Consider the following 27,656-nt stretch of genomic DNA (forward strand, 5'->3'; position numbering starts at 1 on the left):
TTCAGTGTTAAACTCAATAACAATACAATATCGAATCGAAAAATATAAAAGTCGATAAACACCCTGAAAAGAAACGCTATCGTAATATTCAACCAGTCAGACCATCACGTGATCTGGGATTTTGCAATTTTAAAGTTGGTCGCAATACGCAGGGACCGGAAGTTGCTATTTTTTATGTATGGTCCAAGCGAACAAGATACGATCATAACAAGAAATCCGATACCCCTGCTTCGGGCTACCCTGGTAAAAATCGGACGCTCGCCCCAGCGTACACGAATAGTAAAGGGAGAGTTCTTTACACTCCGAGGAGCCCCTGTTACTTCCCGGTTACTCTCCGCGTTCACAGGATGGAAAACATTCTGAAATTCGCAAGTTCAAGCTAGTTTTGTAAACTCATAGTTTGAGTATTAATATTTCTCATAATCTCCATGAATTGATTTCATCAGTTCCGCTTACGTCTTTATACCCACTGTCGCGTTTACGAAATAGCCAGTTACGAATCGTCCGATTGCTAATTGTCACGGTATCGAGATATCGTGGTTACGAACTGTTCGTTTACAATATGACGGTTACGAGATAGTGGTTACGAAATAGCCGTTTACATGTTTACGTGATACCGCGACAACTGCCAGACCTTAAACTCGTGCGGCGCAAGAAGAGCAAACAACGTTGTTCTTTTCAATCAGAAATTATATTTCCACTGAATGCAAAACTCCCGCATGAGGAGAATAATCAAATGGATAGTTTGAGATGTGACCTCGTGAAATTGCTTCATGTTGAATCAAATGCCTCGTATATTTCACATGGTTAACTTTAATATCGACTAGTTAGGCCGTTTAGCCTGTGTTTTCATGTTTATTGTGAAATAAACCCACAGCAATGCTAAATATTCATGATTTTTTTTATTATTACGTGATTTGGTACTCCTGATTTATTGGCAGCAGTAAACACAGGATAGATATCTCACAGTGCGAAAGAAGCGCTCGAGATTAAAGTTATCTATGTGAAATCTACAATGTTTTTTGAATCAACGAGAAGAGTCAGTTTCTTAATAAAACTATCTCCAAGAATAGCGTTCGCTAACTTCTTCCAGTTCCCATTATAAGAGAGACAGACTGCAGAACAGACAGATACAGTATGTCTTTTTTTCCACGATCAATAAGAGATTATAACGGAAGCGTTATAACACATAAATAGATTAGATGACTTGTAGTGTAGCCTACTAACTTATGTAAAATTTAATGCATGCTTCTGAATTTTATTATTATTACTAACAGCGTGTGGTAGTATAATTTGTTAGTATGCGTGACGTTTTTTGGACCGTGTGGTGTGCATGTGGGAATCCAATGCATGCTGCATGCTGGTGATTGATCACCCCCAGCCAAACACCCTAGAGGTGGCTCGCAGGGTATAATGTAGATAATAATGTCGAATTTGGGGTTTCAGTGTTAGCCTCGACTTTTGGCTACTGCATAGTCAGCTTCAGTCCTCTTGTTCATATTTATTCTGGGGAGTGTTCGAGGCCATCCTGGAAAGAGAAGCAGAGAATCCCTAGGGTCTCACGTCACTCCAGCCGCCCATCTTTTGGGGTCGGGGTGAAGGGTCAAGCAATTTAGAGGAAGAGGCATTGAAGGAAGCACGGGAGAAACATAAACAAAGACCTTTGAGACTTACTTCCGGGGCAAGGGATCTGAAAGCACTTACGGAGCACTAATTGGTCCCAGTGTCATCAAATTCAGGGTTATGGTTCATGGTGGGGTTTTGAACTTGGTTTAAATTAAAACAACTACTTAGAGTTTATGTTTTTTTATTTTTCTAATTTGTCGTCTAAAACAGGTTTTTCTTCATAACTAATAAATTTCAATGTGTAGGCCCTTCGTCACTCGGCAAGAGAGAAACCCTATGGTCTACCTTAGTGAAGAGTTCTCGGGATCGCCACCGGGTCAGGAAGAGCATAACTGCCGACGTTTCGATGCCCGACTCAGCCATCGTCCGCAGGGCTGTGAGTGCCGAGTGAGTTCAAGTTCAAAATACGTTTTTTTCCTGCCATATGTGAGTATTTTCCAGGCACAACATATGAATTGACAGCAAAAGTCTTATTTTACAATCATAAAAATACAACTTTTCCTCCATGAAAAATAAGCCACCAAGTAATTTTAAAGCTGTTTTCAAGCTCTCTCTGCATAAACTTCGACACGTTTTAGCTTCATCGCCCAATAATTTTGCACTCCACTTCTTATTGATGCCTTGAAGTCACGATGAATATTTGCGAGTAAAACATCGATAGACAAGTACACCAAATATAGAGCCAATGTCTTCCTCAAGAATTCCTCCTTCCGCTCTCCCCTTCTCTCATAAGCCCTTCCTATTTAAGACAAAATAAATCGGCATTGCTACCGTACGTCAGGTATAATTATATTTCATTTCTCTTCAACATTTCCCTCCACTTAGAACCTTGCCCAATTATAAACTACCCTTAGCGACGCCCACCATCTGACGCAAGTTGCACCATTGAGAAAAAATGCTTACACTACGATAGATGTCGCGCTAAGGCGTCTTACTGTAACATGCATCGTGATAAAATACAATCGTAATAAATAAAACAGATTCAACATTTATCAGCATTCACCTACATATTTAACATTTGGCATGAGATGGATGAACTTCTAACATCAATTAGCGATGAAATAACATTGAAAAAGAAAATCTTTCCCGCGAGAGATTTAACTTATTGAGTCTTATAAGGAAAATTGCTTAAAATATTATTAATACAATTTTGCTATAGTTATTCTGATAGTCCTATTTTGGTGCAATTTTTAATGGTAAAGATACAAAAAAATCAACGACACCATAACATTTACCATATTCTTTTGGCCAGCGGCGCAGCCAGGAATTAAGGCTAGGGGAGTTTTAAGGTTCAACTAATACTGGGGGTCTGATGGTTATAGAATACCCGCCAAGTAATCGGGAGGTGCGGGGACCCTCCCCCAGAAATTTTTTATAATAAATGGTTCAAAATAGTGAGTTTTAAGGCTTTATGAGGGATATTTTATTAATCCTTACCCCCTCGCTACACCACTGCTTTTAGCTACGATATCGTACATGTTAAAATGCATAATCACATAGATCGCCACAGATGAATACAAGCAAAAACACAGATGTAAAATAGTCGTAGATAGAAAACATACTTGGAACATGGGGCACAAAGATAGCGTGAAGACGACATCTATATAGTACTCCATAGGCGGTAATATGTAGATTGCCAGTATGTTGGGAGATTACAAAATTAATAAATTAAAAAGCCGACTACAAAATAAGGAGACGCGTGTACTGAGTACTACCTAGCATTTCCTGCTATTCGCGGTGATAAGATTATCAAATTCATAACCTTTTATGCAGGGCCTATCTAGTGTTAGCGAACAACATTCCGACGCCCCCCACAAAAATAATCTGAATGATCGTGAGGATTCTCCCCGAATACATTTTAAAATAAAAAGAAATACCTTAGGAACAAGGGTCGAGACTTATTCTACGAGTATATCTAGACTCGTATATCAAATATACTCGCTTAGCTCGCTGGGGGGGCTCTGCCCCCCCTAGGCCCCCCCGAAAAAGGCCTTCGGCCTGTTATGCTCACTGTGGGAGGTCTTACACTTTTTGTTTGCTACTTGTTACTTAAGGATCGTTTACTTTTAAGCTGGCTAACTTAGGTATAAGCAATATTTCCACTTTCACGTAAAACGAGCGCATGGTACGTAGGCTACAATGTGAATGTAAATATTTATAAAGAGAAACGTTTTTCTGAGGGGCTAAAAAAGTAAAATAAATTTCTACGAGTTTCTTTAACTTATTCAATTCAAATACAAAAAACGTTGAGACCACGTTCCACTGTAACACCCAATGCATACGTAATATCATAACATAACGACTTTACGAATTACAATGAAAAACACGTTTATTAATTATTTTCCACAAAACAACCAAATTCTTGATATACGAATAAAATATAACAGCTGTTCCCCTTCGTAAGCGAATTACGTTGGGACTGAATATCAATATCTAGAAACAAATGCGCCTTAGCATGAATTGGGGCTAGTATAACGAATTTTATCGAAATATTATTTATCGTGATCGTGAATGATTTCACTTCAGAAATGCCTCTATTTAAAGTTTTAATGAATCGGGATACACAAATATCTCAGCTTTAATATCCAAAACGCAATGCGCAATAACTCTGGTGAGAACGGAGTGAGTAACGGATCACAGCCTTTGGTTTACAAGACATTGTGAATGTCAAGATTTCGATAATTTTCACAGTTGAATAACTTAGTCACTCAAGGAAACGTGATTAACGCAAGACAAATAATTGAATAAGAAATACCTTTATTTGCACTTATCTTCCATATTGTATTATTCACTGCCTATTCACTCCTGCAGCTCACGGATAACATTGTACATTAAAAAGGAAATTAACGGAAAAAAGAACGTAAACAAAAATAAAAAGTTATCACCATCACAAAACACGATAATAAAATCATTTTTACCAACCTATATTATGTAAGACTTGTTTAAAAGTCTTTCTACTACAATCGTGTATCGCCAACAAGATACGAACTATAGTCAACAGCACGAATCATATTTCTAATATGGCATTTAGAGCACTTGTTAACTTTGAAATTAATAACCACCACACTCTCGATGCAATATACCAAAAACAACAACTAATTACTTACCTTACATTTCTCCGCTTTTGATTTGAATGCGCTTTGATTTAAACAGATGTTTGTTCTTGCGGAAAGAAGACGCAAAGAAATAGACACTTCAATTATTACTTTCTTAATTTCCTACCTTATATTTATCAGTTTTTCGTTTCATTTCCCTTATCTTCTTTCCCAATTTAGCTCCTCTTGTTTGCATAAACAAATATGTTGCTATGATAGTTCGTTTGTATGACTGCCGCGCCGCCATTGGAATTTGGTGGCCATTTTTTGAACTAATCCTCATACACTCAATTTTATATGAATAGACGGATAAATAATTGTAAATTTGGTGTTTTCATAATTTTTCCTGGGGTTTCAGACAATTTTAGAGGGGGTCTTCATTAGACTTTTTGCCGTATCTCGTCTCGTTCACCCCAAACATTTGTATACGTGAATGAATGAATGAATGAGTGGTCGTTAAGGGGCTTCATGGGGCCGATTGTGTAACTTTACGTTCGAACGTAACGATCCGGTTCCCGTGGAATTTAGATCAACAACTCGAAAACAATTGAAGGAGCGATTGTGTAACTTTACGTTCGAAAGTATTCCGGCTCTCGATCGAAAGCATCTCTTCGTCAACACATCACTTGACGATAAGGCTATCGAATCGTTCGCAGGTGAGGTTTGGGATGGAATTTAAATGTTTATTACCTTTCATGGCCACGTTGTTTGTCCTTTTTTTTGGGATTAAGTGAATTATGCAATCAATTATATTCATAAATCGCAGTGTTATGTTGTTGATTACGTGAATTTGTAGTGAATTGACATAAATAATTGCAATTTGTGCGTATTAGTTCACTATGGTATAAAGATGAGCAAGTTTACATTTGCTTCGCTGTGTAATGTGTGTGCATTTGAAATGAAATTAACTCATGTGGAATTAAGTGAATTAAACATTCTATTTAATTTATACATCATTGTGTTATGTTTTTAATAACGTGAATAAGTAGTGAAATTACATCGACAAATACAATTTGTACGTGTTAGTTTACTATACGATTCAAAAATGAGGACGTTTACAATTGCTTCGCTATGTAATGTGTGTGCAATTCAAATGACATTATCATTTTTGTATGCTTGATTTAAACGTGGTTCCACTATAGTATATTAGGTAAATTATAGTTGTGCTATAATACATTGCCAAAATTATATTCTCTACGAGGTTTAATTTAATTCGGATCATCGGGCGGTTATTGACAAGTAAATGATTTAATTTATGTATTCAAATAGTTTATTTTAACTTCTCAATGACGTCGTAAATTAAGTTGAATTTATAAGGTTTATGTACTTCAATTAATGTCTCTGATGCGATATGGTTTCCTCAAAAAGGGTAAATTTTTGAAGTGATATTCGGGTGTTTGAGACGAGAAGAGATATCAAAGATGACTCTGCATATTTGCTTTTTCTTTCAAGTAATAGGTGAAAGGTTTGTGATGATGAGAATGTTTTTTATTGAGAATATTAACGTACTTATTTATTTCATGAGTTACGTGCTCTTTTATCTGTTTACCTTACGACTATTATTAAGACGTCGTACTAATTCACACTCGTCAGTTTTTATTTCTTGCAAATATTCAATATTCTGCGGCATTGCTCCTTACAGACACACAAAGGCGAAGACGAGAGCCTATCAATATCGAATATCCGCTCATATATTTCCTCTAAATGAATTAAGTCAATTACAAATGATACAAGTTATTATTTAGCGAATTGCAAAAGTAACGAAATGGAGACTTACCGCGGCATTTCTAAATAGTCAGCGATATCTGAGTAAAAACTACTTATCCCAAATATCAGCTACGCTCCAACGGAAAGGAAGGTATTTAATACTGAATTGAGAAAGATTGATTTATACGCAAAGTTAAATTCTTTCAATAATATAAACTTAATTGGCCGATTGTCTCTGAAACCAATATTGTTTACTTAGTTTCGCTTTTCAAAACAAACACAGCCACTCTCGGCCTTACTGCGCATGCGCTCAAGGAAAACAATCGCGAAACTTATTCCCAATTCCAAGTAAATATGACAACGTCGTAACTTACGATTGCTTGTTGACGATCGTCCATACACAATCACACTTACAGCTAACGTTCGAATACCGGGAACTCAATCGAGAGTGAACGGATCTCTAACGATCGAAAGGTAGCCAAGTTACACAATCGGCCCCCATGTTATATAGATATCAAATTGAACTTATAACGTCCTTGCTCTTATATATTGAATGTGATATTTTCAGAGCTTAAAAACCGATTAAATACAAATATTCAGAGTACTGTTACGAATGAGTGAGTACATGACGCAGGGGCGTCCGACAGACGAGTCCATTAGGGAATAACAATTACCCGAGTAGTGGAGATATGGGTATCTACTTCATGACATATTCTGACTTCTACAATAATTTTGTGGAGTAAATCAACCCTCCACAATCTCCTTGTTTGATTAATGCTTAACATTGGACTGAGCGTTAAGAACATTTGACCCTTTTGCTTGGCGCCCTACTTGGTAGGGTGGATCGGAAAAATTGGGCAAGAGAGGAGAGGACGGGAGCGGCCTGCCGTTCTTCTATCCGCGATGCTACGTGAGAGTTGGAATATTTTCTTCGCGGACGAGCACTCAAATTTGGCATTTTGCGGCTCAACGGTGGCAGATACGTTAAAATGCTCGAAATATTGTCCTATAGACAAGAAACTCGGAAAAAATCTGTAGGGAATGATGATAAAATATTAAATTTTCCGATATTTTACCCTTCCCCCCCACAAATAGCATTTGAGCGAGGGTCAGGGGTTCACCTACAGGTCTCAAATTTTTCAGGCCTCATTTTTTATCAGTCCCACTACTTTATTCATTGGGCCAGATGGATTGGAAAAAAATGATTTTTCCGATCCGCCCTACAACGCGTCCGCGGACTTTGCTTGCCGCTTGCTTTCGTAGTTATTCCTCACGAGTGGAAGTACCTCATTGCAAATATTTTGAATTAATGGATCGTCTTCCGCTCATAGCCGCGCTGGGAACGTAAACCGATTCAAATGCGCCTCAGCGGGAAACATAAATCAAGCTTTTACGGGACAGACTGGAGTCTCCTACATGCATGTAGTCCCTTTGGTATGGGTGCTTCATCACATTGCATCAGCATCACAAATATAAGAGAGATATTCTGGGTTTGAATTTTCAAATCCGTATTTTTTGTACGGGTTCAAATGACGGTCGCCTAATCCATTAGTGTACGTGCGATATTAGATAAAAGATATTATGGCAGAAATAGTCCTTCTCCTGCATTTAATTTCTCTAACAGTCCCGGGCGAATTCATGAATGAGACTGGCATCTCCTCCGAAAGGCAAACGACTCTATTTGGACAGCTACACGACCATGAATGGAGAGTGCAGATTCGAAAAGCTCCCTTGGAAAAAAAAGAACCCTCCTTCCATTCACAAATGCCATCGTAGAAGAGAGTAAACAAAAGTGGACTACCGAGTAAGTGACAGTGAAATGGGAGAATTTTTGGAGAGGGAAGAAAACTCACTCCGTATTTCCTGCGATCCTGAAGATGATCTGGAAGAAGAGGTTCGTAGGTGTCTGTAAAAGGAGTGTAAGAGACGGGAAAACTCACGAAGGCCCTTGTACTTCGCCAGAGGGCCTCACTGTAGGGGGCCTAAGGGGAATAGGAAGGGTCGCTTTGGTCCGAGAAAGTGCCCGCTGGGAAGGTAAACACGGCACGCGCAACCTCCCATGTACTCAAAGAGGGCGTCCTAAACAAATCATTTTCGCGTATGTAGTTCGAAATAAAAAGTTTCCGCATTATAGACGCCATTCTACGAGGTAGAAAAGTAAACTTGGGGCACTAATAACGCTTTTTCATACTTTTTCCAGGTATTCGATTCGACTGCAACACCATCTTCACGTAATAAATGTGATTTAAGTTGCAACATTAATTTGCTATTAACGCAAACAGTAGTACGGAAAAGCAGTACGCCTACGTTTTATTTTCATCGTGGTTCTTTTGGCATAACGAAAATTATTAGCTTAATGTATATATGACACATATATTCGAGGTTTAATCAACCTTATACTCATGCTTGCGAGGTTACCTTAAGTAAGTTTATTTATTTATTCTCACACCACCGAAAACAGCTCTATACGGCCTTTTAGATCGGTGTTTTCAACATGTCAACAACTTTAACGTAGACGAACAGCCATGCCCTGGATAGGGGTCACCTACCCAGGCGGGACTCAAACCCGCGACCTCTTGTTTATCAGGCGCGGACTTTACCCCGCCGCCACAGAGACCGGCAAAAATAGAGAAGCTGCATGATTTTATATTTAAAATATTTTTTATTATAAAACTTGATATTACAGGCGTATGGGCACCAAGAACTACCGCAGCTCCAAGCGGAGGACGGCAGACAGCATGCAAGCTAAATTTTTCGGGCCTTTGTACCCTACTGGCATGGACAAATATCGCCGTTAGACCCTATGTAAAAATGCGGATTTGAAAATTCAACACCCATAAATTTTAATACATAAAATGGCCGTGCATCGATAAAGTATATTTAAAGGATAATAACTATAAATTCTAACCTCCCTAACTACACCCTGTCTCCCTACCCAACCCTCTCTCCACCCAATAATGTGCTCCAAGGTGGAAAGGGATAGCTTCTACACCAATTTGGCGAGAGTATCTTAACTCCCAATTGGTTTTGGCAACAAATCTCCCGTAAGTTGTCGATTTTTCTCTTCCATCCACTGAATCCTTCAACTGAATCGCGGTTTGTGGTCTCATTTTCCTATTAGGGGAAGAAGACATTTGATAAATTAATTCCACTCACGTTGGCCATTCTTAAGTCCATAGTTCCTTCCTTTTCTGCTGGCGACATATTGGTCAGGCGCGGTGCCGCTGGTTCTGTGCCACCCCGCCTGGCAAGCGGAGGATGTCAGCGCACAGGATGGCCCCTGCCCACGAAATTTCTTTCGTCCATCGAGGTGCACCAGGAACTCCCAGAGAGCAACTGATGTCCCACAGCTATTTCGCGCAAGCAAACCATTTTGCTTGAATGAGTGAGTCAACACTCACCACCTTAAGAGCCGCTGAACTCCAGTCGAATGGGTGATTCCCTAACGAAGATAAATCGAAAGCACGTATTTCTAGCGTCTACAGGGGGCTATACAAAGGAGAGGCCGCAGTCCTCTCCGTGGAAGTTATATACTGCCACTTTAAGTGGATTTATACTGCCACTTCGCTCGCTTTTTAATCTGATTTCAAAATTGTCCGCAATGATCACTGAGTCAGCAGTTATTCCCAATGCTTGCAATGAAGTATTAATAATCGCGAGGAAAGCATTGTAAAGATTCGAATCCGAGAGATTATATCACCGGATATAGTAACTCCTGTTAATAGTTCATTTTCACATGGAAAATTCGGTTCGTTCTGTCTGCGTCGCGAGTGGCGACTTTTGAAAACACATTTGAACGCTTGGCGGGTGACTGCGTATTTAGTAGCCTTCATCTTGAAAGAAGAAATTGAGACTACTGTAAGAACTTACAACATCCTGATTATTTACCTTCTCAAGGAGCAAGCCATTTTATTAAATTATACACCATCAAATAGACCCACAGAAATGCAGATAAAATATATGAAAAATCATGTGTTACGGACAGTCTTGAACAATTTTTTGGAACACACGAAAACTGCTTTGAGAATCAAAATGAGCTCAAGAAGTAGAACTTATTGAGCTCATTTTCACATGAAAGTCGCAACGAATTTTCTAATAGCTGCAATATTGTTGCTTTTTCTTAATGACTTTGAACAAAGAAAAAATCAACATTTTTGCTTAAACAAACGAGACATCTAAAAAAAGCCATCTTTAAAATCTAACATATATGCTGCGATATAACATATCGATATGCTGCACCCTCTTCTGAATTTGTAATTCCAGAGAGCCTGTAGTTATTCGAACTCAATTTTTCATGATGGTTACAATGCCATTCACTTTCCATAGATTCCTTTCCAGTTGCCCACCATTGTGCCAGTGATGCATTCATTTCAAGTGAAAGTCTGAAAGTCTTATTGCGAATCGAGATCGCTTGCAAGCAGTAATGCCAAGAATTGTTAAAATATATACTAGTGATGGGTCGATTCCAAAATTTTATCGATTCCGATTCTGACATTTCGATTCCGATTCTACCGATACCGATTCCATCGATTCTGATGCCATAGGCTCCAAGAAAAATATCACTTAATTCCAGGCAACAAGAAAACCACTTTAAAAAATATTACTCTGTGAAAGAGTCAGTCAAACAAAAGCATCTTTCATATCATCACTATGTAATTTAAATATAATAGCTAAATTTCAATACAGGACATTCCTGAAAAGTGATGTTACATGATAATATTACTTTAGAATATTAACACTCATGTTTAAATTTAAAATAAAAGTATCTCCTTTAATATCTATCTTTTATTGATAATATCTTATCATTATCAATAATGTCTCACAAATTTAGTCTCCTTTTACAGACTTTAAATTTTTGCTCAGATATAAAAGCATCTTCACTCTGTCAGCTGACAGAGTGAAGATGCTTTGCTTTCTAGGATAGCCTAGGATATCCTAGGATAAAGCCTGTTGCATTTTACATCACATATTTTTCCTGCAGAACTAAATGTCTTTCCCTGAACACAGTGGATGGTGGTATGGCAAGAAACCTCTTCGCTAATACTTTCAGCCTTGGGTAGGAGATACAAGTCTTTCAGTATTTCCCAGGGAAGGAATTTGGTGGTGCATTCATCTATGATAAATAAGCTCCACTTCAGCTTCAACAGTGTTTGCTATGGTGACTTTGGGTACTTTTCCAAATGCATCACCTTATCTTGACTATATACCTGTCACAAGCTCCCTAGTCTGCATTTGCTCCTTTGGAATATAAAAGGGATTTCCAAGTAGCACTTTTTGATCTCGAGTCGAGTTGAAAATTACTCACAAGTATCGAGTCAAGTATGATATAATTTCTGAACCAGACAATACAGCAATGCATACTACAATATATTCTACTCCAATTTTCTATGATGAATGTCTAGCCTAATGTAAGAAGGAAAATATAATGAGGATCGTGCCCTATAATGAGCCCTGAGTATAGTAATTTTCACAGCTATAATAAAGATTACATACTAAGTATATGAATCATGTAATATTTGGCCCTTTCAAATTCTCAAGCATAAAATCCAATTATTCTACATGCTCAGCCAGCAGGTTTTGACATCTTCATGTTACAGTATTACTGCCTGTAGAAAATTGGCTTTTGCTACACATTTGTGTGACTGGGCAGGTACTTTCCTACCAAAATTGCAAGATTTTGGAGACTTTGGAATTTTTATTAAAAATAATAAAAACGATTTATTTGGACCTTGAATCTTCATGGAATTCAAATGGACGAAGCGAACGAACTATATAGAACTAAACTTGAGAATTTTGTAGAGCCAAAAAAATTCTATACTTCGCACGTCATTTAATCAGGGTTAAAGTCTCTTGCTTTTTTGAGTTCAAGAAAGAAACTAAACGCTACAAATGAATATCACATCGGACGGATGCAGTAATAAAAAAGGTTAAAAGATGCCTTGTGATATGAAAACTCCCCCTTCCGCGCGACTCACCTCGGCGAAGGTTGAAAGGGATAAAGGGTATCAGTTGTTGCCTTTCGTGGAAACAGTTCATTTTTATCTCTCTTAAGCATGCTGACTTAATTTCTTCATTTTACTTCAATACCCGAGCCATATTTCTTATGCGTGGGATGGTTCCGAAAAATATCCAATCCTTAGTATTTTCTTTCGAGTAATGCGCTAATTGGCCTATTCGATCTATACATAATCCTTTTTAACATCCTCAGTTCAGTGCTTTCAGTCAATTAAGACGATTATCCATTCTTTACATGACGATTTTCAAGACTAATGTTTTAAAAAACTTGAAAAATCGGCCTCAGTTACCGAGCCTCAGAGGTCCGCGGCGTGTAGGTCAGCCTTGACGCGCGATTAAAAAATCGCTGTAATTTCCTTCGTCGCAAACTTTTTTCCAAGATTTCTACTTAGTAATCTTTAGAAATCTCTACTTTATATTGTGGTTCAAATTTTCCGAGTTATAGTTTTCGTAAACGAAAGATAATATCTACTTTATGTCAAATTTCACGTGAAAAACGGGTCGGCCATTTTGCGTTGTAAAACCAGACAGATGAGAGCCAAAATCTTCAAAAGTCTTTGAAAATATAGGAAAAGCACCAGGTCAAAGGAATATTGCGTTTTTTTATTCCATAAATCTCATACCAACGCAAAACCACCTGGATAAATTCAAAGATTTTTTTGAGGAAAAACGATATCTCGCGTGGCATTGAAAAATTGATCATCATTGACCACTGTATCTCACAAAAGGGTCGTATTTGTGTAAAACGGCATATAAATCTATATCTGGTAATAATTTATGAGTATTTACGCTAAGTTTCAAGTCTCTATCCCCAAAAAGGTCATTTTGGACTTCATTCCAGCGTTTTCCGATTTCGGACCAGTGCGCGCCGGGTAGGAAGACGATCGGCCGCCGCGGCTGCCGTAAAGGTATTCGGCGCCCATGTCGACAACTATAGTGTATTCGGCAAGCTGAAACTACCAGGCCAAGGCATTAGGATGACTAATCGGCTTTAAAAACTGCATTATAACACGAGTTTCATGATAGCGCTTCCTGTCGGCAGATCGCTGGACCTACTATACTCGAAAGCTCTATAACCTTAACTACTCGACTCGACATTCGTAATGCTACTCGAAACGCTCGAGTCGAGTACCAACTACTCGACTCGACTTAAATTTTCGAGTACTCGCACATCCCAGGAAGATATGTGTTTTGTTATCACGATTACGAGGCGCGAAAATTCAAATGACTTTTGGGAACGCGGTCGTAAATTTTGTGGTTTGAAGTACTACTGGAATCGGAATCGATTTTTCACCTTGGCAAGTACTCGTTTTCGATTCCGGTTCTTGGCCGAGAATCGAGGAATCGAAGAATCGAGGAATCGAACCGACCCATCACTAATATATACTCACGTTGACAAGTATGCTACGATTGCATTTTGTGTTCGACAAAAAAGAAGAATGGTCATGGTCATGTAAGGGGGCATCCATCAATGACGTGCGCTGATTTTGACAATTTTTTGACCCCCCTTCCCCCATAGTGAGACATAGATTTGGCTCGACCCCCCCCCTCTAACCTCACATGAGATTGTTCAACATGCGTAACTTCAGTGTAAATACGATAATCTATGCTGAATTGCGTTGAATTTGTTTTATTATTTTTATTTGACACTAGGTTAGACTAGTATTTAAAATTACTACGATCGTAATTTTAGTTTCTTGCTGAAAAAAATTACGTGACACTTGCCAGGAACCCCCCTCTCCCCTGCGTGCATCTGGGGAAGAATCAGGCTTGACTCCCTCCTCCTCTAAACGTCTCATATAATTCATGGATGGCCCCTGAGAACTCTGAATTATATATTAGGATAGACGAGATTCGTACGGTTTTCTGCCAGAATCACCCAGCCTCAGCTCCACACACAAACCAGAAAGATTGCCAGTATGCTAGACAATCCACAAAGTAGATTTAGCTGCAAAATTTGTAACAAAATAAAAACGGACAAAACAGTTGAACTACAATACAACATAGGCACACCACATAAAAAATAGAAATCACTACTTAAGGCTTTCCCAAAACTCCAGATTAACACATTGCGTACGGATGGCAAGAATTCTCGTCATTTTTTTCCCGAACATTCCGGACGGATGACGAAGATTCTCGTCATTTAGGCGCGTCAACCTAAACAATTTTAAAGCGTACAATATGTATTTGCTTGCGATATGCTTTAAAATTGTTTAGGTTGATGCGATTAAATGACAAGAATCTGCGTCATGCGTCCGGAACATTCGGGAAAAAAATGACGAGAATTCTCACCATCCGTATGCAAAGTGTTAATAGGGAGACCCTCATTTTTAGGACCATGGTAGCCTAGTGGGTAGTGTGGTTAGTAGTTGATCAACACTGAGATCTAGATTCACCCATAATTCCGGATGCCGAAGTCAATATCATCAAGCTGGGAGGTGGCCTCGGGAAAGGAATTGTTAACCCTACCGGAATGGGAGAAATCGACTCCACTATGGCAGAGTCCGTGGGAGCTCTCACTTAACCAATCCAAATCCAATATTGATTTACTCTGTGATTGATATTTTCGTAAGCTAAAAATAAAGTTCATATTCACCTGCTAACATTTGGTCATAAAAAAATTATGAGAATCCATTCCCCAAGTACTCAGGATCAAAAAATTGAGTTTTTGAGGATTAAAAAAAAGGTCAATGCCAATGAAAAACATGAAAATACATAATGACTTTGAAGACCACATTTTGATTTTTATGAGCTATCTCCATGTGTTTACAAGACATAGTTTGTTTCAATGCAATCTACCTCCCAGATGATTACCCAGCACCGCCAAGGTGTGATCCACACATCATACTTCCATTGGAAGTTTATTTGGATCATTAAAATTTTTATTTTGAACTCTGACCTCTAAAACAAGGAAATTTTGTTTTTTATCAAAATTTCAAAACTGTAGAGGCAAAACGTCGGATATGAAATTACGAAGTAATCAAATCCAAAACATTGATATCTTACGGCAAGTTTTGCTAAGCATTACAATTTACTCTGGGAAAAAAAGGCATCAATCTACATGGATTTAAAGGTCAAATTCAATAGCAGCTTTATGAACAACACAAAAATTCAATGAAAATGATTTTATTTCCATATAGTGTTCTCTGGTGAATTTGGCAGATACGTGATTACAAATAAGCACACAGCTAACAGGACTTCTTCTCACATTGGCAGGTAGTGTACCCAACTCATACTATGTTTGATTTCAACGAACATCTTTGGTCAATTTGGGAAAAGTAAATTTTTCTACCTATACTTCTCTTTAGGACTCTACGAACCCACATTAAGAAGTTCTATACATCTTTTAATTGTCATCCCAAAATTCACATTTGCAGAGGAGAGATTTCCCCAAAAAATTTTACATTTCATTACATATTGTGTACATCTTAAAAATACCAACCAATGCTTTCGTGTAGACCTCCCAAACGGAAAAAAATTCAAAGCAATCCATGGCACTTCATTTGATGTTCATGGCTCCATAAAATATAAAAATGTTCTTCAAAACGAATGTCTGTACAATAGGAAATAAAAAAGAGAATTCACAAGAGTTCTACAAAAATTGGCATGAAGAACGTTCGTTTTTTATGTTCAAGCAAGGACAGTTATGGATAGAAGAATTGTTTTAATCTTCCTAGCTTCAGTGGCAGGATGTATGATGGCCCACGGCACCTGAAGTTTACACGTTTTTATGACTTTACCTAGACAGCAAATCAGCTCCTTTATCACAAACAGAAAATCACTTTCAACGGGGAGTGATTCACTTGTTAATAAAGCATTTGAATGCATATATACTCTTTCCTCAATTTTAGAGATGATTGCACACACATTCTCTTCCAAAATGCCCACTTTGGCACTCACTTTAAATACTTGCATTTAGGCTTCTTTCATTGGAGTCCCCTCATTTATATTAAATAAAAACAATTCAAATAATGGGTCTTGATCATGGAAAACCTGTCATTATACAAATGCTCTAAAATAAAAAATATATTTATAGGGGCTGAAGGCACAAATTACACCTTCGTAGTATATATATTCACATATTTCACAGTTTCATGGCATAAAATGAAAAAACCAAGTCCATTACAATCAAAACTGGAGCATAAATGTTTTTCCTCCACAGCTTCTTAAATGAGAAATGCCCTGTCTTGTCTTTACAGCCTCTGAGATTTAGCAACAGAGCACTATACATATAATTATGTTTATATATATATATATATATATATATATATATATATATATATAAAAAAACAATAACTGTTACTCGTGGTCACTTCCCCACACAGAAACAATAGTAGATCACGTAGATGACTAACCATTCCATGACGTTTAGAATGCAAAAATTGACAGGCAGACAATAAACAATAGAGTACCACTTGGACCGATCTCCGCATCAACAAACAAAACAACAGAATTGTCCTAACAACCTTGCATGCCCTCATCTCGTGAACGAGCGGGCGTGCCTCGACCCGTTCTCCCTCCGTCCGCCACCCCCGAAAACTCTCTCTCGGTCCTTCCCGCCCCCCCTACCACCGCTCCCACCCCACCCTCCCCTGCCCACTCCAAACTTCTCATCCGAGGATCGGTTTAGCGTCCGAAAGTTCCTTGGCGAGGAAGGAGACGGCACACCAGCGGCACCCACCACTACTTCCCCAACATTACTCCCTACTCCAACCAGATTGGTGGCCGGCCATGCCGTCAATGCAGCCGCAAGGTTTGCAGGATTGCCGACAACTCCTCGAACACCCGGTGCTCCGCCAACCCCTACGCCAGACCTCTGCATTGATCCCCCGCCTCTTGCATTGTTCACGCCACCTGGAATAAAGCAATCTACATTGTAACGGGTAAGATAACTGCATACAACAAGCCTTTAACACTCTATTAGTTGAATTGGATAGTGCCTTAAGTGACACATAAAACTCGCAAACTATTGATTTCAGAAGTTGTCTTGGTCCCAGGGTTAGATATACAATAAAGACAAATATTAAATTTGAATGCCCATTTGAAATAAAATAAAATCTTCCAAACATTGCTGAATGAATGTGTTATGATTGTGAGGAGATCATCCTATAGCAAAGAGTCAATCCTCACCCTTAGCAATAAAATGGTACTCACCTGCTTCCCTTCTGTTGTACTGTCCAGTAGAACCAGCTGAGAAGAATCTGCCTCGATCTGAACTGAAGGCTCGGCCTCTACCCCTATTCCTAGTTACCATCAATTCCTAGGAGAAGAGGGAATAATGCTAGTCAAAAAGGTGGTAAAATAATGCATAGCAAACACATTCATAAAAACAAGTACTTCAAAAAAGGAAACATTTTTGAAAAAGAAATTCAATTAATCTGGACAAAAAGGAATGGAATGGCAAATAAAAAATAGAATATGTACATAAGCCTGAATGAAATGAAATTTGAAAGGCTGTGTAGGCTGCCATCAGGGGGTTGATATGTATGTATTTTAGAATTTAGGCTCAAATTCGGATGACATCACAGATTTAACCCAATATAGACTTTGTCCAAAAGTTGAATAAGTGACCATAAACAGTTCACTTCAAGGGCTCATATCCATGGGAAATGTTCACATCCATTATGTCACCGTTGTTTAGACCATGGATTATAATTTTACTTTACTAACCCAATGGAAAATAAAATAATATTGGCTACAGTGAAATTTGCTCTCGCAGCAAACTATCATAAAGCTACATTTTTAACAAACAATGAATGTATTTTGATTAAAGCCAGTACATCCAGTTAGGCAATGAGTTGATATTACATGCAAATGGACAATACACCCACGATTTCTGTCATTTAAATGGCCAAAAATATTAATGAAAAAATAAAATAATATTCAGCCCTAAGGAAAATGGAAGACCACCATCTAAATCTCTGTAACAATAGAGTGTGTGACCCACCAGAAATCCAGACAATAATTTATCAACATCATACGCCAGGAACACTTCAGATTTTTCTTTGCTATTTTTAAATGAGGAAAACCAAAATACATTTTTCACCAACAGACCATTGAATTTGTGATTTTTGTACCCCTGGGGCTACAATTTTTATGCTGCTTTCCCTCTAGTTTGTATACCACTTTTCAGGTCACTATAACACAATGCAGTGAGTTAATACTACTTCTGAGTCACCTTTAGAAATTATTTTCCATATAATCTTCCAATGTTGATAAGAATTTGTATTTCTTCTTTGAGCACATTCACTCAAACCAGCAAGTAGCTCAACTCAATTATTCTACTCAGAAAAATGCCTTGAATCTCCCAAAATTTGTTTAGACAATGATGCACTCTCATTATGTAATCTTTACATAGTGCTTTAACCCTTTCACTCCCAAGCAGCCGATATATCGGCCGTGGCCTTCCTACCCAATACGCCCAAGCGGCCGATATATCGGCCGCTTGCTTAGAACAATATTTCACATAAACTATAATGTTTAATTATTTAATTTATTTTTATAATGAATGTATACATATTTTGCTATCCTTAAGTATTTTTTATATAATTTAATTTATACTTTTAACATTTTAATGGACGTTATTTCGGCAACTCTTTGTAAAATGTAACTCATATTTCGAAATTCTTACGCCACTTTATAACAATGCGAAATTAGAAAATTTGTCCGTCGTTGTTGCTAGTTTTCGTTTATAATTTTCGTTCATAAGTGATATAGAGGATAAATTTTAATAATTTTCTAATTTAAATGTTCTTTGACTATAATTTTTTATGTACACTGACAGCTTATTGAACTTCTTTTTTTCCTCTCGTAAATTGCCGCGGCGGCTGACTTATGACCTTATGATATTCTCAACAAGCTTATGCACGCTTTTACACGTGATTTATTGTATTCACTTGACTACACGTGCGTCTTTATTCATGTAATACATTGGTACCTATGACTTCGTACTCTCCACGACGTAAAATTTTATCCAACCTCTAATCTCTCGCCCGCTGCAATTATATTTTGGCTTCTCCTCATTACAATCAAATCCTTCTTCGGTATCGACATACATTTCAAAGGAATCTTCTTATCCGAATCAAATTACTAAATTTTATTCACACGGAAACAATACTTCTTGTTTACAGGAAGAGTACACAGTAAGATTATCGTGCGTAGCACGGGAATAAAATGTTTTCAGCGAACCTCAGCAAGTGGCCGATAACGTCGCCGAATAGTCGCCGTGAAAGTGATGGCTTCACAGTTTTTTATCCTAATCTTCCTTATCTACGTAAGTGATTCATTGTATCACTGCTTTGCTAACACCTACTTTGTGGGCAACTCCTGAGAATGCGTCATCTAACGTCATGCGTTACTAATCTAATGGTTTGCATGCGGAGTCCCGACGGCTTATGTTTGCATCAGCTCGCGCGTATCAGAGGTTCGGATACGTTTCTTCGCGTTGTGCTTTCTGTGCATTGAGTCATTTGAATTTTCGTCAAAGTTCATCATTGCTGCGAAATCTGCAAATAAAAGTCTAGCGCCTTTCTTGAGTGGTGTGTGATATTTTTCCCGAAAATATCACCCATAATGGCTGGAACATGGGCTGGGGTGTACAGTGGTATTGAAACTCCTTCAGATGAACAATTATTTATACTAAGGCTACCATGTTTTTGTGGACAATTTTTTTATGTCAGTTCCCTTCGTGAACAAACTTTACCAAATGGGAACATATATTACAGGAACTATTACAAATAAACGAAAATTTCTGCCCGTATTTTTCAAAAAGAAGTTCACCATCGGGGAAAAAATGTTTTGCCGTTCCGGGTGTATTCTAGCCAGTGCATTTAGGGAAAAAATTCTCAATGAGGACCTGTGATCCTTCTTTCAAGCAAGGCGACTACAAAGCATAGTGAAGTGACAAAATTGAGACAAGGCTGCGAGAAAAAACTGTGAAAACAGAAGTAATTTTGGAATATAACAAGTATATGGGAGGTATGGACTCTTCAGACTTGATGCTCTATGTATATTTAGATGAAAGGAATAAGGAAACTGGGTGGGAGATTAGAATACAGATGCTGTGTCTGCAGCACAAAGGAACAAAGAAGAAGATCCAGAACAGTGTGCGTCAGATACAACAGGGGTTTGCATTGGGAGCGTTTGCATAAGCATAAGTGCTGAAAGAGTGACTGTGAACAAAAGGAAAAATTTATTCCTACGTGATTTTTATAAACTAATCAAAAGTGTACCTATGTACTTATTACATAAATAACTTGAACATATAATGAAAAATCCTCCGTGAAACAATTTTCATCATATATGTTAGCCTTCGTTTTTATAGAAAAAGCATTGCATATATAAGTCATTCATATGTATAAATAAATGCAATGTTAACATTTAAACAGTTCCTTTAGCTATAATTTAAACTAACAATAATTTGTATTAATTAAGGCCTATATATATGAGTATATACATATTTCATTGTTTTTTACAGAAGACTGGCTTAGGCACTGGTCAAAAGTGATTGAGACAGATTTAAACAATTAAATTTTTATGGCAACATTTTTTCTGTTTATGCATAAAAAATTAAGAAGATCTATCATAAACTAAATTCTTAATTAAATACAGTTTTCAATAATTGCAAAATAAAAACAATACTATGAATAAATAAGCCATAAAGTTGTGTTTTTCGTAAACATTTTTAAAAGTATTAAGTTTATGAATTTATTATTGCAAAACTGAAAATTATATATAATGATAATTAATATTTCTGAACACATCATTTTTTTCTACATATGTGTAATTTTTTTCATGTCTATAAAGCCTAAAATAAATCCATAAGAATTTTTACAAAAAGTACTAACAATTTCATAAAAAAACCCTTGGGAATTTTGGGTATGGATATTGAAAAATGCTTGGGAGTGAAAGGGTTAAAGGATTGCAACTAATTTTTCAGCCATCGGTGACCAATTTGTGTCGTAAAGACCATCAAAGTGGAGGACAAAACAGGCCAAAAAAATTACAATCACAATCGAACTCCACAGACAGCATTCAGATCTTGTCACTTCTTGCACAGGCATATAACTCACCTTGGCTGCCCTCATGGAGAGCTTGTTGTACCCAGTAGGACCAGTGGGCTGCTGTCCAGTTATTTCCAATGCAACAAAATCATCCACGTGCAATGAAGGTGGACGAGATGTATTTGGCGGTCTCGATCGGAATGGATCTCCTCTCGCCCCAGCCTGTGGGATCATTGGTCGGTTGAACGTACCCCTCCCTCTCATTGGAGTCACTGTTGAGATAAAGTAAGGACGTTAACATTTTATCTTAAGACCTACAAATCCAAGCTATGGCAACCTATGATACATGAGATTAATAAAACCCATGATTAAAATAAATCATTAAAAATTGAATTATCTACTGAATGTTATTTTCACTTTGCATTACAGCTGATTTTTAAATTATCATATGATGATTATCATTGACCTTTAGTGAGCTCTCAATTTTTTTCATTAATATTACTTTTACCATAGTCAGGTAAAACAGTACAGTTTAAAATAGAATGAGTTCAACGACTAAAATTGAATAAAATTCTGTCTAGCTGTGATCATCAATATTGGCCACAAAAATTAATTTTTAATTGAAATGGAACTATGGAATTGAATTGTTTACCACAGTAATGGCCTAAAATACTTCAGAAGTCCCCATCAATTTTAGCCATTCATTATCACCAAAATTAAAGAAAGTTATTAAAAGAAGGGGAAAGCATACAGTGTGAGAGAAAGTAGAATTAAGCAACAGCAGAAAATTTTTCCAAAAATGGAAGCTTCCTTTCACGTCCAAATGTAAGCATTCTGAGGATATCATGAGTAACCACCAGTCCTGATGTTTTGATAATCAACTATTTCATTAGCCTCATCACAGCATTTAAAAGCAGTGTAATAAAGTTTTCACATGTGCTGACAAAAAGCTACTTAATTGACTGTAAAAAAAAATATGAGCTCATCATGTAGTCACAGAAATATTTCATCGAAAGATTGCTGAAACGATAAGCAGCAATGACCAGCCATACTGTATGATGGAGATAATGGGCTTCAAAATACAATTACACGCATAGAGTCATATACACAAAACTGGATGAAGGGCATTATCAAAACAAATAATTCCTGATATTTATGAGAAAGTGCATGAACCTGCCAAAGAAAACCTTGCGGCCTATGAAATATATTGACAGTGTTGGTGTCACAAGTGATAAATGAACACCTGCATCACACCAAAACTATTTTACCATAAATAACTCCCTGGATTCTAGACAATGAACTTTACTGAGGTTAATGTTTCAACAGGAAATTTTTCCATTATTCAACAGAAAATTCTCCTTCATACTCAGCCCCCAATGCACATGACTGCATACAAAGTTAAGTGTTTTGTATAATGTTTGGAAAAATTCCATTATTATAAAACAACAAAGTAGTTATTCCTCTGTCCGTGGCTTAGTTACGAAGTCTTCCATCCATGTACCACAATGTGGACTTAATACATCAACACCTAGTCCTTCAGTAAACCCAGCCTTATATTCACATTGGAAAGAGATGGCTTACTGATGTTACTAGTAGCATAGCAACCCAATCAGGAGATATGAGTTCGAATCCCGGCTAAGCCAAATGATTTTTTAAATGCCAAATTTCAACCTTGGTGTGAGTAAAAATAAATGTACAGTAGATTCTGTTTAATGGGTCCACCGGTTACTTAGTACATTGGCCGCTTAATTGGTACAGATCTTGAATAGCAGAATCCAATAGAGGAATATCCCAGAGTATTCTCCGCTTAATTGGGACAGCATGCCGCTTTATTGGGCCATGAGTCGGTGACATAGATTCTATACTCACGACGAAATTATAATTTTTTGTTTTCAGAATATTATTTTTTATATTTTCCTCCTTTGATTTACTCATATTTTTCACAAATGTTCCTACTCTTGCCCTATTTTGAAAGCTCTTGCTGCTATACTATCCGCAAGATGGAACTTTTCTTTAATAGGACTTAGTAAAAGACATTCATTCAGCGTTGCCCGAGGCTGTGAAAAATATTTTTAACCAAATTGTTATAATTTTTTAAAATGATAATAAATAAACTAAACTCGCTGATTTATTAAGCAAATTAATAGTTTAATAAACTTATGTTGTTTTATAAACATTCAAGCATTAGTTCTACCATTTAAAAGTTTTTTATGCCCGTATACAGGATAGTTCGCCTAATTGGGGCAGCCGCTTAATTGGGACAAAGTGCACAAGTCCCGATATGTCCCAATTAACCAGAATCTATTGTATTTTTAATTCTCAAACTCTATCACAATGAAAAATTATTTTAAAAACTGTGAATGAGTTGAGTGACACGAAAGTTCTCCGATGATACTAACCAAAAGGCCTCTTGGCCTTCTTTTCCCTTCCTGGATATTTTCCATCCTCAGCACCTATGCCCCTCTTTTTGACGAGCAAAGTTCCTGGTGGTGCCCCAAGACTATCATCTGCTTCAGATCCAATGCCTGCACCAACACCAACAGAAGAACCTTCAACGCCTGGAATTTCTCGAGGCCTAAGTATTCGATCCACTTCCACAGGAAGATGAAAGTCAGATGGTAGGTGACCTCTTGCAACTTCCACCAAATCACAACTCACCTGAAACAATACAAATATTATCAATGAATACTCAGTAAAAAGGGCAAGGGACGGCCCCGAATGAGTTATATTCACAATTCCATCATCGCCCTTCATCGCAATGTGGATGAAAATAACACTAGAATTTCAGATCAAAAACACTGTTATCTGTCAAAAAAACAACTCAGTAAAAAAATTTGGGGCCTCCTAGAAACCTTAAACAGAAGACGGGACAACTTAGTTGGCCCCATATTGAGGCACAATGGCCTGATGAAGACAATCGTTGAAGGGCATGTGGAAGGGAAAAAGGGCAAGGGAAGACCCCGAATGACTTACATAGGAGAGGGTATAAAGGATGTAAAAGAGAAGAAATATGTAGCTATGAAAAGATTAGCGGATAGGAGAGAGAAATGGAGAGCTGTGTCAAACCAATCTTAGGATTGTTGACTAATGATGATGATGACTCAGGTAGCAGGATAAATATTCTCAGTTAAAACATCTCTTATCTATAAAGTGATGGTGTAATAGACTGGTTGTCTTGAAATCAAAGATTGCTAGTAATCAGTTTATATTTCCAAACACACCTTTTCAGCATACAGTGAAACCAAACCTTTCCATTCCTGGTATTTCCTCCTGGCCCAAAAATACTTTGTATACGTTTAAGCATCCTTCTGGAGTATTCATGCACGACTTTGAAAAGTCATGTCGATAATAATGCGCTGAATGACGTTTTTAATTTGTAGACAACATAGGTTTAATTCAATAACATACACGCAGCCCCTACTTTCATTTTCCAGGTCAGCTTGAGCCAATATGAGTAAGCATGAGGCCATCGAAGAACCTATACCAATCTCATCTCCTCATGTACCGAAAATATGTTTTAGACATGCCACAATTAACACCAGGCAGGAAATAAAAAATGGGTGAGTTATGGTCACCCCATATTAACTCCCAGCAGTAACATAGGCCTAAAGGTAAGATAGAAAATTCAACATTTAAGTATTCTTTAACGTAGTAACTTCTGTAAATCGTATTGCTGCTGCTGTATTTCAGGGCTGCGGCCTTTTCAACGGCTGCCGTCTCCTTTATAAGTGTGATTTATTTCAGTTGATTAATTCCTATTTTATACATTAAAAATATTAAGCAGATGAAATAGGTAATAAAATCTGAATTCATCCACACTCCCGAAAATAGAACTGGAGGTCTTTGCACACCAAAATGGTTAGGCAGTATTTTAATCCTTATACTCCACACATCAATATACATTTTCTTCCATAATTCTCAGACAATATAAATTAAAATATTTTCCAACATAAAAATCCTATATCCTAGTAATGCCTATTTTTTACAATGATACCAATAAGTACACTAGAAGATTGGAACATTTTATTATGATTGGCTGTTTGAGAAAACCTCATTAAAATTAATCTAGATTATTTTCTAACTCATTATCTTTAGCAATACTAGAGTAAATGGTAAAATTATGTCACTCATTGATAATCACAAAGCATGAAAATCCTGGAGTTTTTCAAGTAATTTGGATAACAGGAAATATTGAAGAAGATTAAAAAACTAATGCACTGGCAACCTGAAAATAATAATAACAATATGCCTAAGGATAAATGCCAGTCTAATCTTCTATTATTAACACTTAATAAACACTTACTTGGTCCATATCAGGATCAGCATCATCAACAGCAGGTGGAGGCAGCCAAAATCCAGATGTTAGCCTTTCTTCATCATAATTATCACCACTTGAGGCACCAATAACTTGCACAACAGGGCGGGATATAAACTGAGACACCAAAGGCTCAGGAGATGGTAATAAAGGCTCCAACATTTCTGGAGAGCAAAAATTATGAAACCATACATTAAAGGGGTACTTTGAGTTAAGGCTTTAGGACAGACCTTACAATGACTTGACATAGAAATGAAAGACATTTCTATACATTGACAGATATTATTAAAATATATAAAAAAACACCATGAATATCAGTCACTGTAAAAAAATTAACCAACACCAGGCATAAAATGAGAGTAAATACTTTGTAATACTAAAATATTCACTGTTCAAGTGAACATATAGGACATTCCACATCATTTCAAATCAATGCCTTAAAAGTCTTAATGACCATTACATGAGTCGTCATTTTTAGTCATTCACTGCCAGTTTTAATCAATCAATAAATTTATATGAAAAAACAAAAATAATTGTATGAAGTACAGTCTGCAACCTAGGCTGAAATTCTGTGTCCATTTGCCCTTCACTAGCACGGTTACAAGTGTTTGAGTTAAACATATCAATCAGTAGCTCATACTGAAATCATGCATCTCAACACAAATCAAAGCCAAATACAAAAAATATTTTAGAAGAAACACACATTTTCATCGCAATTTTATAATGAAGCCTCTCCATTTATACAGAGAATAGTAAAACAAATTCTGCACACAGGGAGCCATTTGGGAGTCCATGGCATTAATATGGCATTTCTACTGAAGTAATGAACAAAGTCATTTATTTGTATTTCTGAGGATGAAAACTCACAGATTTAGGATAACTATAGCAGGTGATTTGTAAAGAATTATGGAAACACACTTTGTGATAGTGGCATTCTCATATAACCATATTTTAGGCCAAAGATTGCTTCTTTTACTGAGATAACATTTTTTTAAAGGTTAAAAATGACAGTTTCAAGACCCCTGATATTTTTTTCTGAGATCCAATACTCTTGCGATCATTTCTTAGAAATATTATTAAAATTCATTCATTTCCTAAAATTAAAGAGTTAGCATTGTTGAGTAAAACTGCAGCTTGAGAAATGAGGATGTAAAAATTAAGAAAATGTTACAAATTTGGGACATTGTAACATATATTATTACAGCTAATACAATAAAATTTAAAGACTTTTCTCACATAGGAAAAATAATTTTATGGGCCTAGTTTCATAAAACTCTGAGATAGTGGGTAGAAAAACATCATTTTTGTGATACAATTGGCGTGGAATGTTCCATGCTGGCTGCAAAGCCAAAATCGTGAATTGGCCCCAAAAACTGAAATACAGTAGAACCTGACAAATGAAACTTTAAGCGGAGAACCAAAATGAGTGTCATAAGCGAGGAAATTTCATGTGTGAGGTTGACTATAAGTGAGCACAAAACTCTCTTCAATCAGCAATGATATGTTTCCAGGTTGCAATTACTCATTTGGAGGCAAGAAAATGAAGGCTAATAACCTTATTTATAAGGCTAATAACCTTAACCTTAAGATGATGTGTTACCTAAAGAGAAACATAAATTTGCATTCCTGAACAATGTTTCCCAAGGTTGAATGTCTTGGTCAAATTGTTAGCATTTCTGGCACTAAGCCGCCGGGCTGTTACTCGGGAGAAATTTGGGAATGGTAATACTAACTGTTCACAGAGAAGCAATTTCGATAAAAGTTGGCTCATTACCAGCAGTTTTCAGGCAATTAATTTTATCACCTTTACACACACCCAGGTTGGAGATTGAAGAGATTAAATACCCAAGGGAAGTCATTCAAATTAACGCCATTATTAGGGGAAAATTTTTGATT

At 37.1% G+C, this 27,656-nt stretch overlaps 2 protein-coding genes across 5 annotated transcripts in view; both read right to left on the reverse strand.

Annotated features, from left to right (window-relative positions):
* LOC124163544 (neurogenic differentiation factor 1) overlaps window positions 1-9,821 on the reverse strand; it is a 66,251-nt gene extending 56,430 nt beyond the window's left edge. Inside the window, exon 1 of the mRNA XM_046540517.1 lies at window positions 9,585-9,821. The gene's annotated coding sequence lies outside the window, so the exon portion shown is untranslated. The remainder of the gene's footprint in view (window positions 1-9,584) is intronic.
* A 5,732-nt stretch (window positions 9,822-15,553) lies between these two features.
* The window catches only part of LOC124164041 (protein virilizer homolog), a 51,326-nt gene continuing 39,223 nt past the window's right edge, over window positions 15,554-27,656 (reverse strand). For 3 of the 4 annotated variants that reach the window (XM_046541207.1, XM_046541209.1, XM_046541206.1), the window contains 5 exons: window positions 25,749-25,924; window positions 23,845-24,103; window positions 21,515-21,717; window positions 17,598-17,703; window positions 15,554-17,312 (listed from right to left, as the gene is read on the reverse strand). In XM_046541207.1, coding sequence (XP_046397163.1) covers window positions 16,921-17,312; window positions 17,598-17,703; window positions 21,515-21,717; window positions 23,845-24,103; window positions 25,749-25,924 — 1,136 coding nt within the window. In that variant the 3' untranslated portion in view covers window positions 15,554-16,920. The remainder of the gene's footprint in view (window positions 17,313-17,597; window positions 17,704-21,514; window positions 21,718-23,844; window positions 24,104-25,748; window positions 25,925-27,656) is intronic. The other variant, XM_046541208.1, reaches the window with a different exon arrangement.

The sequence above is a fragment of the Ischnura elegans genome, chromosome 8, assembly GCF_921293095.1.
Source record: "Ischnura elegans chromosome 8, ioIscEleg1.1, whole genome shotgun sequence".
NCBI lineage: Eukaryota > Metazoa > Arthropoda > Insecta > Odonata > Coenagrionidae > Ischnura > Ischnura elegans.